General features: G+C 28.6%; 1 protein-coding gene across 1 annotated transcript in view; it reads right to left on the bottom strand.

Moving 5' to 3' along the window:
* Nucleotides 1–2,089: 2,089 nt before the first annotated feature.
* LOC107883906 overlaps nt 2,090–16,123 on the bottom strand; it is a 52,937-nt gene continuing 38,903 nt past the window's right edge. Inside the window, exons 2-4 of the mRNA XM_029490660.1 lie at nt 6,894–7,047; nt 6,683–6,810; nt 2,090–3,715 (exon numbers count right to left, since the gene is read on the bottom strand). Of these exons, the coding sequence (XP_029346520.1) occupies nt 3,510–3,715; nt 6,683–6,810; nt 6,894–7,024 (465 nt within the window). The 5' untranslated portion in view covers nt 7,025–7,047 and the 3' untranslated portion in view covers nt 2,090–3,509. The remainder of the gene's footprint in view (nt 3,716–6,682; nt 6,811–6,893; nt 7,048–16,123) is intronic.

Raw genomic sequence — 16,123 nt, 5'->3', positions numbered from 1 at the left:
TTTCCTTCAGTGTTTGGTGATGTCCTTGGATGTTATAAACCTAAAGTGTTTAAATTATTCTTAAAAGATGAAAACATTAAACCTATTTTTTGTAAGCCTCGTGTGTTACCTTTTGCATTGAAAGATAAAGTGAGTTTGGAAATTGATAGATTAGTCAGTGAAAAGTTATTAATTCCAATAGAGTCTTCAGAGTGGGCTACACCAGTTGTGCCTGTTTTAAAAAGTGATGGTAAAATTCGATTATGTGGTGACTATAAGGTTACACTTAATAAATTTATTAAAATAGACAGATATCCTATACCCAGAGTAGGAGATTTAATGGCAATTTTGCAGGGTGCATTCAAATTTTTGTGTTCTTGATTTATGTCAAGCTTATCAACAGCTTTCATTAGATGAGGAATCACAAAAGTTAACAACTTTATCTACACATAAAGGACTTTTTGTATTTTAACGTATACCATATGGTATAGCTTCAGCTCCTGGTATTCTGCAGCGTGAAATGGAAAATATTCTGAGAAATATTGAGGGTACAGTTGCTTTTTATGATGATATCATAATATCTGGAAAATCTAAAGAAGAAGTTACTAAAAGACTTAGGGAAGTGTTAGGAAGATTAGGTTCAGTAGGATTGACGGTGAGAAAAGATAAATGTAAATTGTTCCAGGATAGTGTTACTTTTTTGGGTTATAAAATAGATAAAGATGGTTTACATGTTCCTGAGGCTAGAGTTAAAGCTATTACATCAGTACCTATACCTTGTAGTGTTACTCAACTAAAAGCATTTTTAGGATTAGTAACTTACTATGGTAAGTTTATTAGAAATATGTCAACCAAAGCAAATCCTTTGTATAAGTTGCTTAAGAAAGATATACCTTTTGTATGGGGTAAAGACCAAAACAAAGCATTCAATGAAATTAAAAGTGCTATTTTGTCTAATGAAATATTAATCCACTATAATCCAAAATGGCCTATCATTATAGCTTGTGATGCTAGTCCTACTGGTATTGGGGCTGTATTATCTCATAAATTACCAGATGGTACAGAAAAGCCTATTGCCTTTACTTCCCGGACATTAAATAAGGCCGAACGTGCTTATGCACAAATAGATAAAGAAGCTCTTGCTATAGTTTATTCAGTTAAGTATTTTCATCAATATGTATATGGTCGTGAATTTATACTTAGAACAGATCATAAGCCTTTAGTAGTTATTTTTGGTCCTAAAAAAGGTATTCCTGTCATGATAGCAAATCGGTTACAGCGGTATGCAATATTTTTATCTGGCTATAATTATGAAATACAATTTGTAAAAGGTATAGATAATGGTAATGCGGATGCATTGTCAAGACTTCCTTTAGATACCACTGCGAGTTCTAATATTTTAGAATCAGATAATTACTCTATTAATTTAATCACTGAAAATATTAAAACAATTTCTGATTTAGATATTTGTGAGGAAATTAAAAAAGATACTATTATTAAACAAGTTTTTTTTAGCGTTTTCACTGGTCAGTGGCCTACTGACATTAAAAAGGTATCTGAAGAATTGAAACCATATTTTAACCGTAAGGATCAATTTTCAATTGAACAAGGATTATTATTTTGGGGGCATCGTTTAGTAATACCGTCTAAATTTAGGAATGAATTGTTAACTGAATTACACAGCACTCACTTAGGTGTTGTTAAAATGAAAAGTATCGCTCGTTCTTTTATTTGGTGGCCTGGAATTGATTTAGAAATTGAAGGTATTAGAAAAAGATGTGAACTTTGTTTGATTCATAGTGAGAATCCTCCAAAGGCAGTTCTACATAGTTGGCCTTGGCCTGATGGTCCATCTCTTAGGGTTCATTTAGATTTTTTAGGTCCTGTTAATAAAAGAATGTTTCTTGTGATTATAGATGCCTTTTCAAAGTGGGTGTATGTGAAATTTATGCCGAATATAACTACTTTTTCAACTATTAAAATTTTAAGAGAATATTTTGCTTATTGGGGCATTCCTGCTAAACTTGTGACTGATAATGGTCCATCTTTATGCTCGAAAGAGATGGAAGATTTTTTAAAAAAAAATAGAGTTTTTCATATTAAAACTTCGCCGTATAATCCTGCATCAAATGGTGCAGCTGAAAATCTTGTTCGCACTTTCAAAAATTTTATAAAAAAATGTAACCCTAATTCTGACATTGAAGTTGATGTATATAGATTTGTTATATCGTACAACAGTACAAAACACTGTTCTACAGGTGTTACTCCGGCAGAATTACACATTGGGCGTACCTTGCCAACTCAATTCGATAGACTAATTCCTTTTGCTAAGAATAAATATAACAAGTGTTTGGAAAATGCTAAACATGTTTTTAGAGGCAATAGAGAGAAATCCTATAAGATTGGAGATACTGTTATGTGCAGAAATTATGGTTCTGGTAATATGTGGGTACCAGGTACAATTATTAAAGTATTGTCACCTGTTACTTATCTGGTTCAAATTAATAATTCTTTAGTGTGGAAAAGACATATTAATCAAATTATTGATAGAGTTAAAAATGTTAATGTTAATCATAAACATTTGAATGATATTGAAACTAGGTTTAGTGAAAACAAACCAGTAATTGAAAGTATTATTGAGGAAGGAGGAAAAGTTAGTACTGAGGTAGAGAATACTAAGTCTGATGTTATTGAAGTTAAGCCAGAAGTCACACAGGTTAGGAAGAGTGATAGGATTATTAAAAAACCTCAAAAGTTAAATTTGTAAAACTAATTTTTATATTTTATTTTCATTATTCTTATTGTATTATTTAATTGTAGTATTTGTAATGTTTATGACTTTGTTATGTATACCTTAATACTGTTATATTAATTTATGTTTTATAAAATGTATGTATACTGTTTAATATTTTGTAATTTTTATGATTCTTTAATACTATTGTTTTTTTTTAAATATTCCTAATTAAGTGTGAAGGAATCTGTAATGTCTTTGGAAATATGGAATTCTTCCAGGATATATTTTGTATTGTTAGGTTATATTATTCAATAAAGAATCATTCGTTGTTTTGCACTTATGCGTTCAAGTTGTGCTCTGTACCTCTCAAAAACATAACAAGATTTATCTATTTTAATTTATTATTTTAATCTAATGTAAGCAATACATAATAACATATTGTATTGAAAATTCACCTACATTCACAATATCAGCCAAAACCTAGTACACAAGTATTTTGAAAATATCAAAACGGGATTACCCGAATACGATTTTTTTTTAATCACTTTTCTTAAAATAATAATTATTATAATAGAAAAACTATATTTTATGCTTACCAGAATAAAAAGTTCCATAAGAACGATACGAAAAATCCAAACAACACAACCCAAACGATAAAGGCTAAAATTCTGAATTCAGTTAGCAATTTTTTAACATCGGACGACACCTTATTGGTGTACGAGCTTTCTTGTACAACCTGTAAACTAAGACTATGCATGATTATTGACACACTACAAACGGTTTGTTAGAACAAAATTTAATTTGAATAAATTGCCTCAATGTTCGACACCACAAATATATCCAAAATGAAACACATCAATGCAATTACAAAACAAGGTGTATAATTTTTGAACTCTTGTTCTTTGCTATTCCAGTCTACACATACACCAGAAGCGATGGCTAACACACTATAACCAATGGATCCCCACAACCTCTGTCCACCATATTGATGTTTGTTTTCACCTTAACACAAAACATAAATAGTTGCACAATATTAGATTCTGAGCGGAACGAGAAACGTAGGTATTTGTTCTAAATTTATTAAGTACATGTTTTCATATGATCGTATTAATTTCCATCGAGTTTTACAACTTTATATAAAATTCAACATTGAACATGGTTTTCGATGACACGTTTTATCTGGTAGATCTCTTAAGTGTGTCTTTACTGGTTTCTTAATAATCGAGAAAAACTAAAAAAAAAAATGGAAATTATTTAAGGAAAACGGTATTTGGAAAATCGATTTTGTTTTTATTTATAAAACCAACTGGCGTAAAGATTTCAGCATTTATGTTATATTTTCTATACTTGATATTAAAATTGTTTTAATATTATGGCTCTTTTTTGCCATCTATTTTTTAACCTATCTGCTAGGCATACAAACACCGATATTTATTGCGAAAAATTAAGTACAGAGCTATGATAAATAATAAAATATCGGTTGGTAATAAATTGTTTAAAGTTTTGAACTGCTCCTTCGGCCACACGGTCACAAACATTTTTTGTACTATTTAGGTCAAACAAATTTTAATGCAATGCCATATTATTATATCCTAAAAAGAATATTAATTTCTCTAATAAAATCAAAAAATCTGGTTATCTAATAAGTAAAAAATCTGAAAAAAAGTGAACAATAATTTTAAGCTTTTAAATCATTACTGTATGAACGCTTTTAATTTTAATTTTAATTTTTGTAAGTATAATCTTAACATTTTATAAAACAAAGTCCCTTTTTCTCGTTGTATGCTTAGGTCTTTAAAACTATACTCAACGGATTTTGATGCGATTTTTTTAACTGATAGAGTGATTCAAGAGGAAGGTTTATATGTATATAACATGCATAGTATAGTAGAAAAACAATGCCCCTTTTCTGTATGTACGAGCATATCTCGAAAATAACTCTACTTATTTTAATACGGTTTTCACTAATAAATCGGGGAAGGTTTTAATGTATATATAATCTTCTTTGGTGATATTAATTGGGTGGCTGAAAATAATAACAATCAATGTCTATATATGTATATATATAAATAAATGTTTGTCTGTATGTCATTCAACTCCTCCTAAGCAACTGGAATTTTTGTGTGTTTTTGAATGAGTAACTGAATGGTTTAGCTTCACAATTAGACTCAGTTGGGTTATCCCGGATAGGTGCTTAAACAGGTATTTTGAGATTTACGATAGAAACTTCTGTTAATAAATGGTTGCTATTGGTTATAGGAAAAATATAGGAAATTGAAAATTGGAAGGTGTATACAGCTTGATTTTTAACTCATATAGAATCTAGATAGGTTAAGTGTAGCTCACACATGATTTTTTTAAGCATACGTAAAAATAAATTTATTTTTGTCAATCTAAATGGATGCAATTCATTACATATTATATTAATATTATAATTAGAAGAAATATGTTATATGAACAAATATATTTATTAAAAATACAAATCTTTGGCCTAGACAACGTCGAGCGGGACTGCTAGTAAGGTTATAAATGTAATACAAACTTTAAAAAAAATTTAATTAAAACATTCAGCTTAAAATTAGAGTTCACTTAACAACAATTTGACAATAGAGTTTTTAAAGAATGTATATTAACTCAATGATCTCATCCCAAACATTTGCTAAATGGGAGTAAATTATTTTAATATGTTACAAAAGTAATTTTTAAGTACATTTTTATTGTAATTATTTTAGTAATTATTATTTGTTAAACGTTTAACCCTTTGAGAAATATTTTTCTAACGTCCATAAATTTCTATTGTGACCCATATTATTGTTCAAATTTTAATATTAATCAATTATAATGACCTTATCACATTTGTTGATAGAGTATTATGATAAAGCTGTCATAAAAATCGTAATGTGGCATTGCGGTCATTTCCTCCTACTATAGACCAAAATATTAGAGGCCCTTCCAGATTTTCTCTGAATGCTAGCGACTGACCTATCTAGACCTGATCTAAGCTTGAATTTAAAAAAAAATTCCATTTTATGTTATTTACAATTAAAACTTTACATAATTTTTGCGTTGATTGTTATTTACAATTAAAACGTTACATAATTTTTGTGTTTATCATTATTTACAATTAAAATATTATACAAGTTTTGCGTTTATCGTTATTTAAAATAGTGTTAATAGGTACCTGCTATTAAATTTAAAAATAACTAATGCGGGTAGGTTATGGCCCGGTTAAGGAATATAATATTATAAATTCTTAGATTGTTTACATGAAATGAATTTTTCTACAAAACCAATAGACCTCTTAAATAAAATATTGACTTTAAAATATTTCGTTTTATGTTGTTTATCGTTCAATGATATTCTATAAATTTCGTTTTGCGTTAAGTTTTGTTTAATGATATTTTGTTAATCGTTATGTTTTGGTATGCGGTATTTAATTATTTTTGATAATCGCTTTTCGTTATAATTACGTTTACAAATATTTCAATAGTTTTTTGTCAAATATAACGTTATTATAACATTTACAAGCCCTGCATTGTACTAGTGTAAATTTAAAACGAAAATAATTACGGAAGCTATATTATTATGACGTGATGATGAGTGTCCCTATAAGTTGATTGGACAAAAAAAAAAATTTAACACTTTCAAAACAAACATTTAAATCGCGTCGAAATAAATATTAATAGTAAGGTTATATGGAAAAGTGGCCTGAAAATTCGTTTTGCCCGGTAACGGTTTATGAGACACTCCACTCCTTCCTATAGGTATCCAACATGGATATTGTAACAACACTTAATATAACATATATATTATATAGAGAGCTATACTTCTCTGCACACGACTTAACTAGTAATTAGTGATTAGGTACTATAATTATTATATTATGTCGACGTGTTGTTTTAAAATATCATGCAATGTCGAGATGAATAGATTTGTTAATATTATCCGTATAAACATAAATACGTTTACCTAATAGATTCATACAAATCGTATCCTCCAAAACATTCTTCACCGTAGTCGTGGTCGCAAACAACGTGGCTGTGGTCCAAAATAACCAAAACAGCGGTGATCTAATCGCGTCCGAGTCGCGTCCATTTCTTCATTGGTATTCGTGTTAGGTATTAACAACATTATAAGCACCAATAATGACGTTAAAATTGCACTTAAAACAAATACCAACCGCCGACAATTGTATTTGTCCGTGAGCGAACCGAAAATAACTTTGGCCAACATCCCCGGAAGAGGCATTACTGCGAAAACTAGACCGACGATGAACGACGAATAGCCACGTTGTTTTGCTATCGTCGACATAAATGGGATAAGTGGCGCATAACCTGAAAATTCCAAACAAAACTGTCTTAATATTCGATGGTTAGAAGGTAAAATGGTGTAAGCGGCACTTTTTTCAAAATCGATGTTTTAACATTTGGACGTAAACGGCATAGAATTGGAGGGAATGAAAAAATTGGCTGTAAACGTCAAATAAAAGACATAAACGACATTCTAGAAAATCTGATAAAACATAATATGCATGTTGACGGTTATATCAGTTATCGTTTTGAAATGCTATAACATATTATTTCTTACGAAACAATAAACGAAAATAATCTAATATCATTAATCATAATTAATGGTTAAAAAATAAACAATAAACGTAACATAAAAAAATTCCAAATAACATTATTCGAAATTACGTTTGTGCTTTTTTTTCATTGAGCTTAACATTAATATTGTTTTAAATCTTGTAGTCTATACGAGTATGAATCTTATAAGTGTCTTATTAACTATGAACAATCCAAAGTTGACAAACCTATGTTGACGGTAATTTTTATTTTTTAAAATATACTTTATGCTTGTTTGATTTATGAATATTGAATTTGATATAATATTAGTTTATTTCTGTAATTCAAATTTCAATAATATACAAAACTGCGAGCGTATGGATTGATGTATCTACGACCACCTACCTACCTACTAAATACTTATAATAAATAACATTACCACTATTATGCCATTTCAAGTTGTATTATTGTTATAAATATTTTTTTTTTTTTAAATAAAATCTATTTCGTCTTTCATTCATGCCATAATATCTTAGCAATATTTTACATTCTAGACCAACACTATAACTTACCATTTATAGCTAGATACTTATTAAAACCCTATAGGATGATTGAAAATAACCTATCCTATTCTACTCATTTGATAGTTTTATTACGTCAAAGTGTGGTTATATAATTACCTATCCATACCAAAAATAACAATTAGGTATAGCTTATGAAAAAAAAAAAAAAATTAAACAGAAAACAAAAAATGTAAATAACGTTTAAAAACATAAAAACGATAAACGGGAAAAATCAAACACCGTTCGAAAGTACAATAACTGTAAAAATTAAAATTGTATAACGTTTGAAAGTATAATTACGATAAATTTATTTTAAATTTAAGTCCTTCGGTTATGTAGGTACGTCCTTTCAAAAACCTCGCACTCCCTCCTATATAAATTGAAAAAAATTAATTTACTGACGTCGTGGCGGCATAAAACGAATAAGTACCCTGGCGAAGATTACGAGTGTTTAGCGGCTAAACACAAATAATCTTCATCGTTACCGCAACGATCAGTCGTTATTAATTCTTAAATTTTTTCCTCGTATCATCAAATAAAAATAATCAAACAAAATATACGAATTTTACTTCGCGATGACTGTAGTTCGCGCCTCTCGTGCAATGTGTACACTATAATAAATAATATATTTATATTTAGTAATATTTATTACGGTTCACATCAAATCGTATTGTAGTAAATAAATAACTATAGAGTGATATAAATAATATATTATTATATATATATATAATTAAATTGCCCGTTAATTATCACTTTAGTATATTATATTTTATTACTAATTAACTTGTTTTTGTTATCTTTTGAATTCACAACAATATTGCTCTATATACTATGTATTTATATATTTTGTGTTCTACATAATACATATTATATTAACCTGTTTTGTGTTTTAACTTATAACATAATATTTATCTGTTTAATTAGGCTACCATCCGTTATATTCAAATCATTAAATATTATGATTATTGTTATAATATATTAAATTATATATTATTTAAATGTTATTCATAACACTTTAGAGATCTAAAGTTAACTTTATTTCAAAATTGTGTTAAAAAAATAAACTCTTTTCGATTTATACTGCACAGCGTGTAATATAAAATTATAAATTATAATACTCACTATTGTCATTTAAGACGAATAAAATAAAATCCACGTATAATATTATTTTAAGTACGTTGTATATTGAATATTTAAATAATTTTAAAAATGATCATTTATAATATACTTTTAAAAAGTATATTTTACAAGACTGACAGTGTTACAACTTAGGTATACAAAAACCTATAACTTATAAGATATGATATAAAAAAAACGCTTCATTAATACAACAAACGCGATAAAAAAATATAAAAACAAAACGATTTCTAGTATGATATTTTTAAAGAAGGTGTACATCAATTATTCAAAATTATGCATATATTATAAATTATTAAATACATAATTGTTTGAGATAACTTACCGTATATTATATTATTATATTATATTATATTTTAACACAAATTTAAATATAATCAACTTAATTTAATTCAAATACAATTTGTTGAACTTTAATCCGAAAATTAAGTGAAAATGTTTTTGGGGGCAACGAGAACTGCCTCCACGTATTGGCCCCTAGTTAACTCTAAATGGTTCTCAAACTATGATGATTTAGACAGGTGGGTAGAAATATATGTGGTAGAAACGACCAATGCACGGCCAGCAACAAGTTTTCCAAACTTTCAGCAATTCTATAAAATTTGAATATTATATTTTATGTTTTAATTTCCACTTTATAATTATAATACTTTTCCACTAGTATATTGGATGATAATTAGAGGTGGGGGAGAGGATTTTTTGTATTAGTTTATCGAAAAAAATGACTTCACAGGAATAATTAGGCTATTGTTTTTTAATCTGAAAGGAGAACAATTTCTACAGGCCGCAGATTTTTTATTTTAAATAATGGTATAATACAGTTTGTAAAAAAAGCTTAAAATTGGTTTGATTTTATACCAAACACATTTTTGTGGACAAAATTACATTGTCACTGGGCTCCTTAATTGTAAATAATAAAAAAAGTCTTATTTGTCATAAAAAAATCATTCGGTACAACGCATTACAAAAATAATTTTGTTTTTATTGGTTTGTTGAACCAAACTAAGTAGAAATAAGTGAAAAATTACGTAAAATTCGGTGTAGAAAAAATCTAGTTTCAGAAAAAAAAAAACTCTTAATACTTACTTTAAAGGTTTTAAATAGTGTATCATAATACTTAATATTTATATAAATTTGTATCTAATAGCTGTGAGATTTTATTTTAAAAATACTTGTTAAATATCACACTGTCAAATACTATCACAAAATTACAATTATTTCGTTTGATTTTGGATTAATAACAATAAAATAAAATAAAATAATATAAGACGTATTATCACCGTAATAAGTTTCCATGTTATATGGCAACAAATCCTTAGAAATGACAGACACGAACATCGGAGGAGGTTATAATATATTCATAGAAAAGACCCTAACTGGATATAGCCAATTATATTATACGAACTACTTTCTTTTTATCATCAATAATTATGGTACAATAGTGTTTTTTTTTTCAACACTTATCGGAGAAAACATAATCTTTTAATATAATTTTTTTTACGATAAGAGCACGTAATTGAGATATATTTATTCGTGAAAACGGCTTGAAAGTTAGAGAAGTCACCTCTACAACTATATATAAATTTAAAATAGTTAACGCTCTATGCACTATAATCTATCGTTTTGTGTTTAAATAAATTAACAGTTTTTATATAGCATCAAAATAAATAAAATTTGAAACGTGTACGAAAAACGCAGAGACTTTTGAAAATACCAAGTCATAAAAATTATAATACCCTTAAAAAATTGACGTAAATATTCTTACCGCCGATTCCCACGAAATAATGAATTTTCATCAGCAGGAGTTTCTGGTTGATGTGGAAAAAAATCATTTGTTTAGCGTAAGTATAATATGCTTTAGATCGGCAAGAGCACCTATATAATATTATTATACAACTGTCGGTGTTATAATAACGAGTAACCGACACTAAACAATTTAGATAAAACGGCAAATTATTATAAACTGATTGACTTCGTAGAGATATTATAATAATAATATGTTTGTGGTGGGTACCCATTCAATGTAGGTACCTGTACACTTAATAATATTATTATGCTGAAAACATTTGCGATATGAAACGTCAAACGCTTACAGCCCAACAATAGACAATCATAGAAAAATGTATAATCAGTATTTTCTGAAAAAAATTTTAATATTATGATAACCGGGACTGTGATGGTAATATGATAACCGAGACTGTGATGCAATTTTTTTCCAACAATCGTGATAATTAGTCGGGTACAAGTCGTATTATAGGAAGTCGTTTTTATATAATTCTATCCGAAGTAATTAAGCGTTAAATAGATGCAATTAAATAACATTGCTTTTGCATTGTTTTGCATATTTCAGAATTCAGACATTGTAATATTATGATAAACATATTTATGAACAGTTTAGCTCATGACGCGAAACGTGCACAATTTCTTATTTTATTTAATATTTAATTTAAATTAAATTTAAACAATAAATAATCAATGTCTTGTTTTTTTTATATTTTTGTCTACTTAAAATGTATAATGTTTTATTGATTTTGTTTCAGACAAAAATAGTAAACTAAACTACTAAACAAAACTCGAATTTATTTCTTACTTATTGTACACGCATAAAGATAATACCATAGAAAATACGTCATATTATATAGATAGTGGATTTATATGCATTAAAAACCAATAAAATATGCGCCAAAAAATCTTAAATATGTGTAAAAATATAATATGCACTAAAATGTTAAAATATTCATGAAAAAAAAAAAATTCTAAAAATAAAAAATGTGTTTATTGACCATTTAATTAAAACAATACATTTAAAACTATGGAACCCTGCTATAAATAATTTTCTTAATTTTTTTATTTACTTTCATAATTTTCTAGGTAGCTTTAATTTATATAAAAAAAAAATAGGAATAAATTAATACCAAAAATGTTTGGGAAAACCATTTATACCCATTAATTTGTTTTGTTATTAATCAAAACTATACAAATATAATATTTTTTTCTTAGTATATATTTGAAAAATGTCCAAAAAAAACATCGAAATTCGCACTAAAAAATAAAACATGCAATTGAAATTGTAAAATAAGCCCATAAAAGTGGATAAATGTCAAAATATGCAAAAATAAAATGCACTAAAAAAGTTTCATTTAAATGTCATGAAACAAATTTTGTGCTCTCTTAGTATATTGTAACGTGCCTACAACTGCACAACTACTGATGGAAGTATTTGAAATGATGTACGAGAATGATTGTATACTTGTATTTATTAACACTCGAATATAATAATTATTAAATCAAAAAATGTTCCAAGTCCAATTAATTTATATACTCCGGCCCACGAGAGAAGTAACTCGTGTCCCGACCAAATCGCGTCCGAATCCGCGCATCTCCACGTATTTGACATACAGCGAAAGGCACTAAGGGGGGGAATTCCGCCAGTCAGCATGCGCGAAACGGGTTACTTCTCTCGTGGGCCGGAGTATAGTGAAACTGTGGGTCAGCGAGATGTGACTAAGTACTTATAGCTAGGGACTGTTCTTCTTGAGGCTCGTTGCTCGTCTGATGGACGCTTGTCCAGCAGCTCTCCTCGATGGGTCTCTGTCCCTTCTATTGTTTCAGATGACCGCACATGGTCATCTTGCGGTTAGGCCTAGCGTGAGATCGTCACACGCTTGCACACGCCGGATGTCTAACATATATCCATTGTTGTTTCAAATTTGTGGTGTTATTTAATAGAACAAAACAAATCCTGTTATTTTAGAATTATTTATACACGTAGTCATATTATATCTATTTCCAAACGCCGCTCATGGTCACGCGCTCTATATTATTAGCTACGCGGTGTAGACGCGATATCGTCGCGCTACTACACTACTACACACGCACTGTAGACGCGGTGCCATTGATATTATTACCTATATTTATATTTACGCGGCGCGTGTACTATATGATTACGTACATTTATAATGTGATTGAGACAAGTAAATTAGTAAGATAGTCACAGCTCGCTACAATATCATAAACGATCGACCAGATCAATTAATATGCAAATGCATACAAATCGGCGCTCTAGTCATATACTTTAATTGTACAGCACGTGACTCAAACAATTACAGATAGTTGTATATAGGTACCTATCTGATGTTTTATAACACAAAATAATAATACGACTATCGTAGGTATTTAAACACATCATTTACCCACAACTGGGAATTTCCCGCATCGTTTTAAATTGTACGACTTTGCCTGTAAAAAAAATTTCCAAGTCAAGTCTTCGGTGGAACTATAATTGTTTAAACTGTGTCTTTCCCTTAGTGTTCCTTGTTCCTGGATTTCTAACCCTTCTTCCAAAAGTCCGGTAGGTATACTGCTTTATTCTCCTGTGTAAAAATTTAAAATATCATTAACTCAGGTATACAATCAATTAAGATAACGCTGAACACGTGGTATTGTATACACGTCTTAAAACACTGCGAATTTTTGTTGTTACATATTTCAATATTAGAGTCAATGAACTGTTATCAATCGTCAAGGTGAGAATATTATATAAAACACTATCTCTTAGGAATTTATTGATATTTAAATTTTAACGCAAATTATGAACATTCAAAATCGTTATGGTTCAAATAGGTAGTTACAAAAATTTAATACAGATATATCAAAATATGTACCTGTAGGTATTTATATATTTTAAGTATCCATATTATGTGTACCTACGGATGTGTTAGGTACGATACGCAATACGCGGTGATATGTCATATTATTATGCGAAAAAATAATAATATTTTTCGACTCTGAGCGTAGCGAATGAAATATGTATTAATTTTACAATGATGTGTGTTTTTTTTCTGTCTGTCATTAAATTTTGTGGCAGTTTAAAAAATGATTCGATTTTCTACATCAGCGTCTTTTCTGATATAGAAAAGCGAATCTAGCTTTTACATTTCAGAGGTCAAAATGGAAAATTCCGCGTTGTTTTTGAATTTTTAACAAAAATAAAAGTTTACCAGAAAGTAACGCTATTGATCATTTTTATTTAATTTTTAAATTTGATTCTTTATAAAATTATGCTAAGTTGATGCCACCGCCTCCGATAAAAATCGTTTTTCGCATACTTCGATTTATCATTGAATTCAAATTTAACACATTCATCACACACTCGACATAAGTTCTCGAAAAAAATTGTACAGCAAGTCCGCATTTTTTAATACTTAACTTACCTATTTGAATTTACTACCAACAAAAGTAACACAACAATTATTTTTATAATTTAATAATCATATTTATTTTAATTTTTTGCTTATCTCATAAAATAATATTATGTACCTGTTTGATTTTTATGTGATAATTATCGCATAAGAGATAAAAAAAAAAAAATTATATGACCTAATAATTTTATGGTTGTAATTTTCTTATAAAAGTACCTATACAATTATTGCCAACTTTTATATATTATAATATAAGAGATCGTTACTTGATGTTATTGGTCTTCAAAGGTTGGTGTTTGCATTCATATTCTATAAATATACATTGTTGTACACTCGTGCAAGTATTTTTCAATTGAGTAGTTTTGGATTCCGATCGGTGCGATGAATAATATATTGATTTTACAATGTGTTTTTATCAGGGATCGAAACCGGTTTAACCGGTTTTCCAAAAAACCAGTTAAAACCACGGTTTTCTCATTTCTGAACACCGGAACTGGAACCGGAACCAAAAGCTTTGAAACACCGGTTAAAAAACCGTAACTGAAACCTAAGACCTTAAAAAACCGTTTTCAAAACCCAAACCGAAACCATAGAATTGAAAAACCGCTCTTGTACTGTTCTTGAAAAACGGATTAAAATTTAAAACTAATGTCGGTTTCTTTGAATTCCATAAAGTTAATTATATTATTTGTAATTCTACTATTTTTATACGAAGAAATTATTATGTTTGAATTTATTGATAATTTATCCCGATGAAGTTACTGAGTATTACGATATATGAATATAATATATATTATTACTAAACTTATGATTGAAAATTGAAAATACAAATAATATAGTGTGATGTTATTGTAATATACAATTAAATATTAATGTAATCGAATAATGATCTCAACCATAATATGGCAACATAATATTATGTCGAATGCAAAAGTAGGCATGAGGCACCTAAATTAGGTACAAAATATTCAAGTTAATAACACGAAATTAGTTCTGCTGAACGTTTATTTGTTATATCGTATATTGTACACTAATTATACAAAGTAGCCATATTTCAGGGCTTTAGACTCGGCCCTTATAATAGTTAATAGATAATAAAAATCGAATCTACAGTAATTAGACAGAAAAATAAAATGGAAATTTTTAAAAACCGTTCCAAAAACTAAAACCGAAAATGTTTTAAAACCGTTCTTTAAACCGATAAAATATTTGAAAAACCTTTTTTAAAACCGAAACCAAAACCAAAAAATTTAAAAAACCGGTCTTAAAACCTAAACCAAAACCAGAAAATTTAGAAAACCGTTCTCAAGACCTAAAACCGTAACCGTTAAAATTTGAAACGGTTTCGATCCCTGGTTTTTATAGATTCTTAGCGGAATCACAATGGTGTTTATTTTTTTTTACTTTTTTATCCTGTAAACAAAATGTTTACCTGCAGGAGTGATTGGATTTAAAGATATAGTACATAATATTTTGGAAAATTTGATCAAGATGGCACTTTAGATGGGTCATTTTTCGATTTTCTCAATAGTTTTTTTAACGCCACGGAAAAAACCACCAATACGTATTTTATAAGGCTATTTTTTTTTTACCGCTTTGTCTATTACCAGAGATACTAATAAATTTTAAAAATTATCTAATTCCCACTAGGTATATTATTTATACAATTAATGGTTACTTATTAATACATATATGTGCGTGAAGTTGGCCCCCCGACATTGTCTGATAGACTCCGGACCAATTCCAATATTTTGTACTCATTTGTAACTATTTGTAACACACTTTTCAGAATTTGTAACTCCTTATTTCGGGCGCTATGAAAGTTTTCCCGATGGGGGGCCAGCCCCCCGACTTTGTCTTATCCACTCCGGACCAACGCCATTCTTTTGTAACTCATTTGTAACTATTTGTAACACACTTTTCAGAATTTGTAACTCCTTATTTCGG

Source organism: Acyrthosiphon pisum, chromosome A2, assembly GCF_005508785.2.
Source record: "Acyrthosiphon pisum isolate AL4f chromosome A2, pea_aphid_22Mar2018_4r6ur, whole genome shotgun sequence".
Classification (NCBI taxonomy): domain Eukaryota; kingdom Metazoa; phylum Arthropoda; class Insecta; order Hemiptera; family Aphididae; genus Acyrthosiphon; species Acyrthosiphon pisum.
This window is presented reverse-complemented; position numbering and strand designations above follow the sequence as displayed.